Source organism: Poromitra crassiceps (assembly GCF_964638095.1).
Source record: "Poromitra crassiceps genome assembly, chromosome: 8".
Classification (NCBI taxonomy): domain Eukaryota; kingdom Metazoa; phylum Chordata; class Actinopteri; order Beryciformes; family Melamphaidae; genus Poromitra; species Poromitra crassiceps.
Window position 1 is genome coordinate 15,756,363 of NC_139629.1, and position 15,651 is coordinate 15,772,013.

The 15,651-nt window shown below is 49.6% G+C and overlaps 1 protein-coding gene across 1 annotated transcript in view; it reads left to right on the forward strand.

Annotated features, from left to right (window-relative positions):
- Positions 1 to 15,651, forward strand: part of dcc (DCC netrin 1 receptor) — a gene marked incomplete at both ends in the record, with an annotated part of 118,699 nt that overhangs the window by 31,199 nt on the left and 71,849 nt on the right. The window contains 2 exons of the mRNA XM_083641075.1: positions 1,720 to 1,874; positions 4,003 to 4,123. Of these exons, the coding sequence (XP_083497201.1) occupies positions 1,720 to 1,874; positions 4,003 to 4,123 (276 nt within the window). The remainder of the gene's footprint in view (positions 1 to 1,719; positions 1,875 to 4,002; positions 4,124 to 15,651) is intronic.

A 15,651-nucleotide genomic window follows, 5' to 3' on the forward strand; every position in this document is an offset into this window, starting at 1 on the left:
CTCTTCAAACCACTGCTTTTCGCCACTGTTTGTCTTGGGTGTCAAGAGTTGACTGTTTTCGGGTCAGGGTTGTGGATGGGGGTGCCCTGGAAAGCCCAGGTCCTCCAGGTGCTGCTGCCTGATGTTCTCCAGGTGCTGCCTGATGTTCCACAGGTACTGCACCCTGCGACGCAGCCTCTGAACCTGTTCCTCCAGCTGCTGCCGGCGACACAATAGAGAGCGCTCCCTCTGATGCTGCTCCTGCAGCACGCTGGAGACGGGCCTCTGATGCTGCTCCTGCAGCACGCTGGAGACGGGCCTCTGATGCTGCTCCTGCAGCACGCTGGACACGGGCCTCTCAGAGCCGGGGATGAGCCGGGGGTGGAGGGGGAAAGGCATGGAGGTCGTCAGGGGGGCGGGCCCAGTGCCAGAGGGGACCTGGCCGGCCAATAGGAGGCGGCTCAGCTTGCAGAGTCGCCGCTGCCACTCCTCCGCGTACTGCATCCTGCGAGCCAGCCTCTGATGAAGCTCCTCCAGCTGCTGCTGCCTGCGACAGGCCAGGGAGAGCTCCGTCTGAAGCTGCTCCCGTACCCGCGAGACGCCGAGCCACTCCTTCAGCTGCCGGCCGAGCTGAGCCTGCTCCTCCTCCTCTTCCTCCGAGAGCGACGGGCGTCTCTTGGCGGCGGTGGCCTCCAGTGATTCCTGGAGTTGCTCCTTGTGATGCCGTGCAGCTTCATCGATGGGTCTGAATCTGTGGTCGGCGTGTGTTTCTGACTCTCGACAGACGAGACACACCGGCTGCTGATGGTCCAGACAGAAGAGCTTGAGTTTCTCAGAGTGCAGACTGCAGAGAAGCTCAGATCCTGCTGACACTCTCTGATCTCTCTCCACTAAGAAAGCCTCACACAGGTTCTTCAACACCAAGTTAGCATAAGGTGGTTCACTCTGTGAAGATACTTTCTTACAAAGTGGACAGTCATGTATGAGTCTCTGTGTCCACCAGCTCTGCAGACAGGCTTTACAGAAGCTGTGGCTGCAGGACAGGACAACAGGGTCTTTAAAGATATCATAGCAGACAGGACAAGAGAGATCCCCCTCTGATCTGGAAGCCATTTTGTCTCTCAGTGATGCTGAAAACAAATCCCACCATATACTGGTCCTATTTATACCACCAGCAGGGGGAGGGTTTATGACATCACGGATGATGTCACAATGGGTCAGTACAGAAAGAGTTATGACATCGGTGATGATGTCACTGTATGATTTATGACATCACTCTGTGTGAGTGAAGGACCAGCTGGATGGAGTGAGGAGAGGGACTGACAGGGACAGCATGTAGGGCAACAGTGGATGGATAAATCCAGCAGGAGGCAGTAATGCATAACATAAAGGATGCCAACTTGCCATATGTTGTTATCCAAGATTTGGGTGCCATGGCACTCACAAATAGTGCGTAGTTTCCAATACCCAGCCCTTATTCGCATACTAGTCCCGAAGTTTAGAGCTAAAACAGCCTTCTTTGGCTGTGTCATTTTGGGTTTCAATTACTCCACAGCGCCGGCTGTATCGGTTCAGTGCTCAGTGGTTGTGAAGGTGTACTGCAGTTTACCATTTTGAGCATCGGCTCCGGCATGTGAATAAGAGCTGCGTATGAACTTCTATTTGAAACGCACGTAGATCGGCGTGATAATACCATCAGGTGGATGATATTAACCCTGTGGTGTCGCTCCTCTCTCTCAGTGCCCCCACAGTTCCTGATCTACCCCAGCAACACGCTGGCCACCGAGGCCACAGACGTGGAGTTGGAGTGTGCCGTGACGGGCAGCCCCCCGCCCACCGTGCGCTGGGTGAAGAACGGAGAGGACGTCATCCCCTCAGACTACTTCCAGATCGTGGTGAGTCCACAAACACCCACCTAAATCTATAACATGAATCAGCATGTTTGTAAGCAGCCGGATTGCTATAATTCCGGCTGCAACTGCCATCGTTTTAAACGTTCCAACTACTACTGTTAATTTTGTTTGCTACTTTTTTTATTTAGTCTTAGTCTTAGTCCTGTGTATCATCATATCAAATCAGTGTCATCCAGAGATGGGGACTTGGATTTGAGACTTGGACTTGAGTCATACTTAACTCGTGCACACACAGTGACTTGAGACTTGTCCTCAAAGACTTGAGACTTGACTTGAGATTTGGGACCTGTGAACAATCTTTATTTTGTCTTTATTTGATGCATTAACATTAAGGGAATGTCTAATAATAATGTCAACTAATCAATGCTGATAGGCTACTGTATGCTAATAGATAAGGAGTGAGGATAATACAGTACATGCTTTGAATTCCTCAGTTTTAGCTATGCAGTGTTTTAAGCAAACCTGATGGCATGCAGCAGATAGAACGCTCATCCATAAGCAGTGGTGGAAATGGCCAGGTTTTACTCTGGGAACCCTACTTACACAGGATGGGGGTTCCCGGAAGTGGCGCAGCCCTAGAGGATTTCTGAATGTGTGACTGTTTTTTTTATTATTGATTTGATACCATCACAGCCACGTCAAAATCTCATCAAACGTCAAACTTAAAATAAGATCACAACAACTTATTTGTCCACTACAGAGTCCAAGCGCCAGGGAGCGCTCTCTCTACGCAGCGGCTCTCACACTCACTCCGTGAAGCCATCACAGAGGCCTATGTGGCGTCGGGGACTGAACCCCCCACAGGGCATCAGGGCACCCTCCACACCAGAGCCATGGCGTCTTCCATGGCCCGGTTGAGAGGCATGTCTGTAGTAGCAGACATCTGTGCAGCGGCCTCATGGGCCTCAGCTGCGCCCTTCATCCGTTTCTATCTTAAGGATGTTTCCGGGGGGCTCCCTCAGGTCATTCCTCTCCCCATGTGTAATTAGGCATAGAATTGGTCCAGAACACCCCAGACCTCTTGAGAGAGAACCCCACTGTCCCTCCTCCATGAAGGGAAAAGAAGGCCCGGGCATTTATGCTTGCCCTGAGGCTCCCCTTTTCACCGGGAGGTTTTTCCTCTCCCTTGCTTAAATATTCACACAGGGGAAAGAATAGAGCACATATAAGCCCCAAACCGTCCTCAGGGAAGCTTATGGCTCTTCATAACATAACATGCTCCCCCAAAAGCATGATAATAGGCTAGGGAATGTATTCTCCCTATTATACTCATGTTACTGTCTAAAGGTTCCCCCCTCTTCTCGGGAAAACCACACCTACTCCCCAGGCTCGGCCTGCACGGACGTTAGGTGGACCGAACGGGGGTATACCCTGGTCCCCCCCCCCCCCCCCCCCTCTCGAGGGGGCGTGGCCAAGGACAGACGCTTACGTCACCTATCTGGGCTGCACAGTGTGCGTTGATGAGATCGGCTCCGCCCTTATACCTCCGACCCCTAACCCTAAGCACCGCCTAAAGGGCGGAGCTTAATGGAAGATAAATGAAGGTTTAGAAATAAACCCTAGTTTATAGATATTAGCATAGCCCTTCAGGCTCGGCACACACTGCTCCACTAGTAATGAAGAAAAATGACTAATTTGGGAGTAGAGCGCTGGGACACCAGACCCCTACAAGCCCTTATTCACATGCCGGAGCCGATGCTCAACATTGTAAACTGCGCTACATCGTCGCAACCACTGAGCACCGAACTGATACATCCGGCGCTGTTGAGCGATTGAACCCGAAATGAAACAGTCAAAGAAGTCTGTGTTTAAGCTTAAACTTCAGCCCTGGCATGTGAATAAGGGCTCGGTATTGGAAACTACGCACTATTTGGGAATGCCATGGCACCCACATCTTGGATAACAACAGTGGGCGGGTACAGTTTTATTTTGATTGATAACGTGTATATCGCATGCAGCCATGCATTTAGCCGATCTTGCAGTGGATATAGGGGCTAACGTTATGTAGCTCTTCTAGCAGCTAGCTAACGTAGTTAGCTGCCTGCTATAGTCAATACACTGTTGATACGTATACGTGTGTGTGTGTGTGTGTGTGTGTGTGTGTGTACAGGATGGCAGTAACCTACAGATCCTGGGTCTGGTGAAGTCAGATGAGGGATTCTATCAGTGCATCGCCGAGAACGTCGCTGGCAATGCCCAGGCCACATCCCAACTGCTGCTCAGAGAACCAGGTACACGGACACACGCACGCACACGCACACACGCACACACACACACACACACACACACACACACACAGACACACACACACGCACGCACATGCACACACACACACACACACACAGACACAACTATGCTACTGAGTGATGTACAGTATGTGACCAGAATTTTTAAGGATCTTTTTACTTGAATTATGAGTTGCCTAATTCTGCCCTACGTGGATTCGTTGGTGTTCTTTGAATTTTTAGGTTCTATCGACAGAATTCTGCATGTAGGGTTTCAGTCGGACGCTTGTCCCATCTAGTCTCTCTCTCTCTCCCTCTCTCTCGCTCTCCATCTATGTCTGTCTGTCTCTCTCTCTCGGTCTCTGCCTGTCTTTCTGTCTGTCTCTCTCTCGGTCTCTGCCTGTCTTTCTGTCTGCCTCTCTCTCGGTCTCTGCCTGTCTTTCTGTCTGTCTCTCTCTCGGTCTCTGCCTGTCTTTCTGTCTGTCTGTCTCTCTCTCTGTCTCTGCCTGTCTTTCTGCTTGTCTCTCTCTCGGTCTCTGCCTGTCTCTCTGTCTGCCTGTCTCTCCCTCTCGCTCTCGTCTTTGTCTCTCTGTTTTAATCACTGCTCAGTGTGTTGCTTCTCCCCGGAGCCAGCCGCACAGATGGTGACACACGCGCACACACACACACACGCACGCGCGCGCACGCACGCACGCACGCACGCACACACACACACACACACACACACACACACACACACACAGAGAGTTAAGAGGGTCAGATGGTTGGAGTTATCGCTTGGTTACTATCGCCACGGGAACCAGGCATCCCAGCAGGCACTCACCGGCCAATCAGACGTTCCCACGAGAAATCACAGCATACGTGTGTGTGTGTGTGTGTGTGTGTGTGTGTGTGTATGAGAGAGAGAGATTCTCAGCATACTATTACTACATAGTTGCCCTTGACGATGGGACCAGGCCTCTTGATCCTTGGATGGGCACACACACACACACACACACACACACACACACACACACACACACACACACACACACACGTGTATATATATATATATGTAATTATGTATATATACTAGGCATCTCGTGTGTGTGTGTGTGTGTGTGTGTGTGTGTGTGTGTGTGTGTGTGTGTGCCGCCTGATTTCGAATCGCATATAGGTTACGCAAAAACCACACCCTGTGCCCACCTACGCAGCAGTCAAGCGCCGGGATTGGCCAGGAGCAAGTATTTTGTCTTCTTTTGAGAGCTGGAATCTCCCACACCACAACCACTTCACGGCACGCAGCCCAGCGATTTCATGAACCAACTGAATTGCTCTTGATAGCGGACATTGAAATTAATTATTATTGTAATGAAAATGTAACACACAAGCTTTTCAAACAAACATTTCCCACACACCACAAACACTGTGCCCAGCCCAGCGATTTTATTAACCAAATTGCTCTTGATAGCGGACATTGAAAATAAATTACTGTAATAACGCCAATGAAAACGTAACACAAGCTTTTACACACAATCGATTTTTAAACATTTATTTCAAAACATCATTGTAAAATGCAGGCCTTTAACCAAAGCTTCAATAACAGAGCTCAGCTGACAGTTTAACCTGCAAATGAAAACTATAAAAAATATCAAATTAAAAATACAATAGGCTACAGCACATAGGCCTAGCTCCCCCCCCCCAGGCCAGCCGTTTGTTCCAGGCCAGTGAAGTCTACAATCTACAAAAACATGCAATAATATAAAATCATAGATAAAAAGTTGAATCATACACAATAAATAAAACCAAAAGTAAAGGGTTAGCCTTCCCAATGGCCAAGGGCAGCATCTGTTATTCTGGCTGAGGCGGGTGGTCAGAAAGTCAAATAACATTAAAATACATTGTATGCTTTGGTGCGATGTAGGATTTTAATATCCTCATTGCAGCCTCGCTGCAGCCTTGCTTGGTGTTGTTGCTTCTCACAGGAATGGTGTCTCTGTAACAGAGAGCCCAACATGAGCATGAGCGCCTGGCTAATCCCGGCGCTTGACTGCTGCGTAGGCGGGCACAGGGCGTGGTTTTTGCGTAACCTATGTGCGATTCGAAATCACGCGTGTGTGCCCCTATGACATCACTGATCAGTCTTGTCACAATGCCTCCTTGTGTGTGTGTGTGTGTGTGCATGTGTGTGTGTGTGTGACATCACTGATCAGTAGGGGTGTCACGATACACTCAGTTCACGATACGATACGTATCACGATACTGGGTTCACGATAACGATACGATACGATACGATTTTAACAATATTTTTTTAAACTTGAATAATGACAATATATGACTGGAAAAGTAGTATTTTATTTGAAATGCACAAATACAAAACATGCTGTTGTGGGAAATTGTTATTACAATAACAACTAGAAAAAACATGAGATTGGAGATAAGGCTTATCTTGAAATAGAATGAGTTACACCGTCACTTAGATTTACTTTGAACTAAAAGGTTTCTCAGCAGTATAAATTCTCATTATGCATCTTCAGTTTTTCTTCAAACTCAAACAACAAGACTTTTCTTAGTCTATTTTTTATGCATCTTCAATTTTTCCTGTCAAGTAAACAGTTTTGCCAGAAACTCAATTGAATGGTTTCTCTCCTGTATAACTTCTCATGTGTCTCTTCAGAGACTTGTTCAACTGAACTACTTTCCACACATTGAACTTCAACAAACAAAGACGTTTCTTTGTCTATTTTTGAAAGAAAAAAAAAAAAAAAAAAAAGTTTTTTTTTTTTTTCACGATATGAGATTTCATCTCAACGATACATATCGTGACGTTTTACTATCGCGAAATTTCGTGGGACGATATATTGTGACACCCCTACTGATCAGTCTTGTCACAATGCCTCCTTGTGTGTGTGTGTGTGTGTGTGTGCGAGCGCGCGCCCGTGTGAGTGCGCCCTTATGACATCATTTTTGACATCATCACTGATGACATCCTTACTGATGACATCACACCATTAGCTAATTAGCCTAATTAAAAAAAATTGGCTCCGTCTGGTCACCCGGGTGCTCTTTACACACCCTGAAGGTTTCAGCCCGATCGCACGTAAAAGGGCATAGCTGTGGCCGAACACAGAACTTGAAACAAACAAACAGACAAAGTCCACATACTCAATTGTATATATAGATACAAAAGGCATCCAAAATGTATTTGACCCATCCAAAATAGGGGTGGTATACGCAGTGGAAGTGGTCCCTAGGAAATTTGTTTTGGTACATAGTGGTACTTGGTCAGAAAAGTTTGGGAACCCCTGGTTTAGACAGAATAAAGCCAGTGTAAGACTGTAATGTGTGATTCCCTGTCGTATGAAAGGAACAGAGACTGACGACTGATGAGGATCTTGTAGTCTGTACGTGTCATTAGTGTGTAAAACACAGAGACTGTCTCTGTGTGTGTGTGTGTGTGTGTGTGTGTGTCTCTCTCTCTCTGTGTCTCTCTCTCTCTCTCTCTCTTTCGGTCTGTTTTACAGTCTCCTCAGCCCTCTCTCGCCCTCTGCAGTAGAGTCTCAGTTAAATTGTGGTCTGGATCAAACTGGCAGACGGATTGGGATTTACAGCTCAGATTATCAATCTACTTCTCTACCTCTGTCGGTCTGTCTGTTTCTCTCTTTCTCTATCTCGCTCGCTCTCCCCACACACACTGTCTCTACTCTGATTAGTGTGTGTGTGTGTGTGTGTGTGTGCATGTGTGTGTGTGTGTGTGTGTGTGTGTGTGTGTGCATGTGTGTGCAATGCATGCATGTGTGTGTGTGTGTGTGTGTGTGTGTGTGTGTGTGTGTGTGTGCGTGCATGCATGCGTACATGTGTGTTTGTGTGTGTGTATGTCACCACCGTGTTTGCAATGGAAGGGCTTGAATTGCAAATATATAGGATGCTATTACTGCTTGAAGGTCAGGACGCAACACAGAGAGAGAGGGAGAGAGAGAGACTTTCAAAATAAAAGTTCATCAAACAATACTGACCTGCTTGCTCTGCTTGACAGCCTCCTGACAGCCTGTGTTACAGCTGACAGCAGGGCAGAAGCCTCCTGACAGCCTGTGTTACAGCTGACAGCAGGACAGAAGCCTCCTGACAGCCTGTGTTACAGCTGACAGCAGGGCAGATGCCTCCTGACAGCCTGTGTTGTGTTACAGCTGACAGCAGGGCAGAAGCCTCCTGACAGCCTGTGTTGTGTTACAGCTGACAGCAGGGCAGAAGCCTCCTGACAGTCTGTGTTACAGCTGACAGCAGGGCAGAAGCCTCCTGACAGCCTGTGTTACAGCTGACAGCAGGGCAGAAGCCTCCTGACAGCCTGTGTTACAGCTGACAGCAGGGCAGATGCCTCCTGACAGCCTGTGTTGTGTTACAGCTGACAGCAGGGCAGAAGCCTCCTGACAGCCTGTGTTGTGTTACAGCTGACAGCAGGGCAGAAGCCTCCTGACAGCCTGTGTTACAGCTGACAGCAGGGCAGAAGCCTCCTGACAGCCTGTGTTACAGCTGACAGCAGGGCAGAAGCCTCCTGACAGCCTGTGTTACAGCTGACAGCAGGGCAGAAGCCTCCTGACAGCCTGTGTTACAGCTGACAGCAGGGCAGAAGCCTCCTGACAGCCTGTGTTGTGTTACAGCTGACAGCAGGGCAGAAGCCTCCTGACAGCCTGTGTTACAGCTGACAGCAGGGCAGAGGCCTCCTGACAGCCTGTGTTGTGTTACAGCTGACAGCAGGGCAGAGGCCTCCTGACAGCCTGTGTTACAGCTGACAGCAGGGCAGAAGCCTCCTGACAGCCTGTGTTACAGCTGACAGCAGGGCGGAAGCCTCCTGACAGCCTGTGTTGTGTTACAGCTGACAGCAGGGCAGAAGCCTCCTGACAGCCTGTGTTGTGTTACAGCTGACAGCAGGGCAGAAGCCTCCTGACAGCCTGTGTTACAGCTGACAGCAGGGCAGAGGCCTCCTGACAGCCTGTGTTACAGCTGACAGCAGGGCAGAGGCCTCCTGACAGCCTGTGTTACAGCTGACAGCAGGGCAGAAGCCTCCTGACAGCCTGTGTTACAGCTGACAGCAGGGCAGAAGCCTCCTAACAGCCTGTGTTGTGTTACAGCTGACAGCAGGGCAGAAGCCTCCTGACAGCCTGTGTTACGGCTGACAGCAGGGCAGAAGCCTCCTGACAGCCTGTGTTGTGTTACAGCTGACAGCAGGGCAGAAGCCTCCTGACAGCCTGTGTTACAGCTGACAGCAGGGCAGAAGCCTCCTGACAGCCTGGGTTACAGCTGACAGCAGGGCAGAAGCCTCCTGACAGCCTGTGTTGTGTTACAGCTGACAGCAGGGCAGAAGCCTCCTGACAGCCTGTGTTACAGCTGACAGCAGGGCAGAAGCCTCCTGACATCCTGTGTTGTGTTACAGCTGACAGCAGGGCAGAAGCCTCCTGACAGCCTGTGTTACAGCTGACAGCAGGGCAGAAGCCTCCTGACAGCCTGTGTTACAGCTGACAGCAGGGCAGAAGCCTCCTGACAGCCTGTGTTACAGCTGACAGCAGGGCAGAAGCCTCCTGACAGCCTGTGTTACAGCTGACAGCAGGGCAGAAGCCTCCTGACAGCCTGTGTTGTGTTACAGCTGACAGCAGGGCAGAGGCCTCCTGACAGCCTGTGTTACAGCTGACAGCAGGGCAGAAGCCTCCTGACAGCCTGTGTTACAGCTGACAGCAGGGCAGGAGCCTCCTGACAGCCTGTGTTACAGCTGACAGCAGGGCAGAGGCCTCCTGACAGCCTGTGTTACAGCTGACAGCAGGACAGAAACCTCCTGACAGCCTGTGTTACAGCTGACAGCAGGGCAGAAGCCTCCTGACAGCCTGTGTTACGGCTGACAGCAGGGCAGAAGCCTCCTGACAGCCTGTGTTGTGTTACAGCTGACAGCAGGGCAGAAGCCTCCTGACAGCCTGTGTTACAGCTGACAGCAGGGCAGAAGCCTCCTGACAGCCTGGGTTACAGCTGACAGCAGGGCAGAAGCCTCCTGACAGCCTGTGTTGTGTTACAGCTGACAGCAGGGCAGAAGCCTCCTGACAGCCTGTGTTACAGCTGACAGCAGGGCAGAAGCCTCCTGACATCCTGTGTTGTGTTACAGCTGACAGCAGGGCAGAAGCCTCCTGACAGCCTGTGTTACAGCTGACAGCAGGGCAGAAGCCTCCTGACAGCCTGTGTTACAGCTGACAGCAGGGCAGAAGCCTCCTGACAGCCTGTGTTACAGCTGACAGCAGGGCAGAAGCCTCCTGACAGCCTGTGTTACAGCTGACAGCAGGGCAGAAGCCTCCTGACAGCCTGTGTTGTGTTACAGCTGACAGCAGGGCAGAGGCCTCCTGACAGCCTGTGTTACAGCTGACAGCAGGGCAGAAGCCTCCTGACAGCCTGTGTTACAGCTGACAGCAGGGCAGGAGCCTCCTGACAGCCTGTGTTACAGCTGACAGCAGGGCAGAGGCCTCCTGACAGCCTGTGTTACAGCTGACAGCAGGACAGAAACCTCCTGACAGCCTGTGTTACAGCTGACAGCAGGGCAGAAGCCTCCTGACAGCCTGTGTTACAGCTGACAGCAGGACAGAAGCCTCCTGACAGCCTGTGTTACAGCTGACAGCAGGGCAGAGGCCTCCTGACAGCCTGTGTTACAGCTGACAACAGGGCAGAAGCCTCCTGACAGCCTGTGTTACAGCTGACAGCAGGACAGAAGCCTCCTGACAGCCTGTGTTACAGCTGACAGCAGGGCAGAGGCCTCCTGACAGCCTGTGTTGTGTTACAGCTGACAGCAGGGCAGAAGCCTCCTGACAGCCTGTGTTACAGCTGACAGCAGGGCAGAGGCCTCCTGACAGCCTGTGTTGTGTTACAGCTGACAGCAGGACAGAAGCCTCCTGACAGCCTGTGTTACAGCTGACAGCAGGACAGAAGCCTCCTGACAGCCTGTGTTACAGCTGACAGCCTGTGTTACAGCTGACAGCAGGGCAGAGGCCTCCTGACAGCCTGTGTTGTGTTACAGCTGACAGCAGGACAGAAGCCTCCTGACAGCCTGTGTTACAGCTGACAGCAGGGCAGAGGCCTCCTGACAGCCTGTGTTACAGCTGACAGCCTGTGTTACAGCTGACAGCAGGGCAGAGGCCTCCTGACAGCCTGTGTTGTGTTACAGCTGACAGCAGGACAGAAGCCTCCTGACAGCCTGTGTTACAGCTGACAGCAGGACAGAAGCCTCCTGACAGCCTGTGTTACAGCTGACAGCCTGTGTTACAGCTGACAGCAGGGCAGAGGCCTCCTGACAGCCTGTGTTGTGTTACAGCTGACAGCAGGACAGAAGCCTCCTGACAGCCTGTGTTACAGCTGACAGCAGGGCAGAAGCCTCCTGACAGCCTGTGTTACAGCTGACAGCAGGGCAGAAGCCTCCTGACAGCCTGTGTTACAGCTGACAGCAGGGCAGAAGCCTTTTTTAAATTGTTCAAGCATAGTTGTTCGCTCCCGGGCCGTGCACTTGTGCTAACGTTAGGTTTGATGAGAGGTATCATAACGCACATTGCATTCACTTGCACACAGAGATAGAGGCAGAGAGAGAAAGAGAGACAGACAGAGAGAGGGAGAGAGACAGACAGGGAGAGAGAGAGAGAGACAGGAAGAGAGAGAAAGAGAGACAGACAGAGAGAGGGAGATAGACAGAAAGAGAGAGAGAGAGAGAGAGACAGGAAGAGAGAGAAAGAGAGACAGGAAGAGAGAGAAAGAGAGACAGACAGAGAGAGGGAGATAGACAGAAAGAGAGAGAGAGAGAGAGAGACAGGAAGAGAGAGAAAGAGAGACAGGAAGAGAGAGAAAGAGAGACAGACAGAGAGCGGGAGATAGACAGACAGAGAGAGAGAGAGAGAGACAGGAAGAGAGAGAAAGAGAGACAGACAGAGAGCGGGAGATAGACAGACAGAGAGAGAGAGAGAGACAGGAAGAGAGAGAAAGAGAGATAGACAGACAGAGAGAGAGAGAGAGACAGGAAGAGAGAGAAAGAGAGACAGACAGAGAGAGAGAGAGAGAGAGACAGGAAGAGAGAGAAAGAGAGACAGACAGAGAGCAGGAGATAGACAGACAGAGAGAGAGGGTCAAGAGAAGGGCAAGACATGAGAAATGGAGAAAGAGAGAGAGAGGAAGCGCGTCAGCCATGACAGATTTGTATTCCACAGTGAGTGTCTGACCTTAGCAAACCCAGCACACACACACACATGCCACGCACACACGTACACGCACACACACACACACACACACACACACACACACACACACACACACACACACACACACACAGAGAGAGAGACACACACACACACTTTATCTCTCACGCACAGAGAAATTTACTCTGTTGCCCCCTTCTCTCTCCCTCTCTCTCTCTCTTTCACACACACACGCACGCACACGCACACACACACACACACATACACACACACACACACTGAACGGGGGATCTCTGTCTGTTGCCATGGTGATGGCAGCCCTCTCCTCTCCAATCCTCCGACACAGTCCGATTCATGAAACACTCAGGGGTGTGTGTGTGTGTGTGTGTGTGTGTGTGTGTGTGTGTGTGTGTGTGTGTGTGTGTGTGTGTGTGTGTGTGTGTGTGTGTGTGACAGATAAAGGTAGATATTGAAGGGGACCTACCAGAGGGACCATAATGACATTTCACTCGGACCAAAACTCAAAGAAAAAAGTTTACATTTCTTTTTAATTGTATTTCTTTCCTTTTTTTTGTGTCCGAGTGAATTCTTCAACACATTCTCACTCCGGCCGCCTCATATCTATCTCAGCGCTCTGTCCTGCATCTTGTGCCTGGGACGGTCATCAGCACGGTAAATCATGTATGTGACGCCCTGTTTAACAAGCCACCCAGTGACGCCAGGCACGTGCAGAGGGGGGTGCTAGGGGTGCCCGAGCACCTGCCCATTTTCCCCTGATGCCCAAAGTGCCCCCTTTTTTCCTTTTTTTTTTCTTTTACAGTGAAGGCATATGCCCAGTGCCCTTCAAGAAGAACTTATAACAATTCCACGAGCTATGACGTTTTTATACGACACTAACCCCTGCGTTTCAGTTTGACGACAAACTGTGACTTTCTTTGAATGCAAAGTTATGTTTTAAATTGACAAAATGAACGTTGGCACCCCGTGGCACAATTTAAACGGGATGAAAAAAAATGACGTTATTCTCCGTCCACCGCCATTATTTTTTTTTTTCCAGCGCTGGCACAGGGAGAAAGCAGGAAGTGACGTTTCACTTTGGCTCTCTATTGGACTGGTAATTACAAGATTGCTCATCTGTGCAGGCTCACAACGGAAGAGGGGGGTGAGAGGGAGAGGGAGAGAGTTGTGATGTCAGTCGGGCAGTTGTGATGCCATCAGTGATGTCACTCGATCAACTAAGTGCGCAGTTGGGCAATTGTGCACCACCGTAGGAATCCGGAGCACGCGGCACGCAAGATTTCTAGTATATATAAGCCACGGAGCGTGAATAAAAATGTCAATTCTAGATGTCCACCTGTTATCCTGTAGTCTTCTTCTGTTAAAATTGCATGGGTTTTGAATGGAGTTTGGTTACATATTCACTTGATCTGTTTCCACTGCACTTATCGCATTTTCCTTTTATACACCAACTCTTCCATCTCCCTCAAGCGTGAACACTTTTTTGCGATTTTCTTCTTCAAATTTTGCAGCATTTCCACTCAGGTTCGTTAATGCACACATTGAAAATGCGCATTAAACAGCTGGATGGAGACCCCACCACCTGACAGAGACAGAGCGAGAGCAAGAGAGAGAGAGAGAAATATGTATTTTCTGTCTCCTATTATAGCACCAATGCGCGTATTGATTGGTGAAAGTTGAAGTGTGTGTATGTGTTGTATGTGTACGTGCGCGTGTGCGTTCACATGTGTGTGTGTCACGGTGCGTGTGTGTGTGTGTGTGTGTGTGTGTGTGTGTGTGTCATCACCTATCGATTGGGTAGAGGTGGAGGAGGTTTCTACACTACCGCCTACACCTCGATGTGTCCCTATGCTGTGTGTGTGTGTGTGTGCGTGCGCGTGTGTATGCGTGCGTGCATGCGTGTGTATGCGTGTGTGTGTGTTTGTGCGTGTGCGTAATATTGATCGGCTTTGTGATGAAACACCTTCCCATCAGCCTCTTCATCATCACTCAGCAGGAAGAGAAAGAAAGAGGAAGTGTGTGGGCATGTGTGTGTGAGAGAGAGAGAGAGAGAGAGAGAGAGAGAGAGAGAGAGAGAGAGAGAGAGAGAGAGAGAGAGAGAGAGAGAGAGAGAAAAGCCTGGTTGCCAATGGGTAGGAGTGGCAGATATCGGTGGTGTGTGTGTGTGTGTGTGTGTGTGTGTGTGTGTGTGTGTGTGTGTGTGTGGCGCGGTGGGGGGGGGGGGGTCGTAAGGGTAGTGGCGCCGTGGGTTTTAAGGTTTGTGCTTGTTATTTTACTATATGCCCCACCCAGTACGTGGTGCTAAGGGCACTACCATTCTCCATTTACATACGTGAAACGATACGGCAATATATTGTGATACTTTTTTCTGCAATACTGTATCGACATTTCAGAAAAATATCGTGATATATCGCCATATCGATTTTTTTGCACAGCCGTGTGTTCAATGACACAATAAGAATACTTTTTATTTCAGTGCGTTCAGTAAGACACTCAACACGTGTACCGTAAAATACCAATTATTAGCCCGGGCGTTAATTGACAAAATATGTAGCCAGACCCCGCGTAAATATGGGACCTGCGGCAGTTTGGGACCTGCTTTAATTATTTTTGTACAAAAATATTGCTCAGCAAAGATTGTAAATAGTATGAAATTGTTTATTTAAACCATTTATTTTAATCAGTTGGCTACAGCCCCCCACACGATTGCTTGTCTATGGGGAGAGCCGCGCCTCCCTCTCAGCGCAGCAGAGCATTGCATGCCAGTTCTGGCCTGTACATGAAATCAAATAAAATTTGAGCTGAACTGTGACCTACCGGTATTTACCACTAAACTTTCTCCGCTGAAGGTGAGAGAACATGATCATCATGTGAGCAGATTATTTGTTGCATGCGCTGCCTCCTCCGCTCGCTGCATGCGCTGCCTCCTCCGCTGGCAGGGGAAACATTATAGCCTATCATACTCACATTTCTCAATCAGAGATGTCGGATTTGTAGGCCTACAAAAATCTTCAGAAAATGCCTACACAATTTTCATAACTGTCAGGTGTTGCTGGAAAACGAATTTTTAAAAAGTTCATCACTCACGGAGCCTACCCTCTTCAGTAGCGCACATGTCATATTTATTTCTCTTCTTTGGAGTCGCTGCCATGATGATCATTGATCAGCAAGTTTCGTGCATGTGTTTTTTTTCCTTCCTCATTTCCTCGTTGTTCGTCTTCTTCATCCGATTTTTCTTCTTCGTTGTGTTTGGGAGATGCATTCAAAAGGATGTCACAAAGGTAAAAAGAAAACATTGAAAAAACTAACCGGGCGTCAAATTGGGAC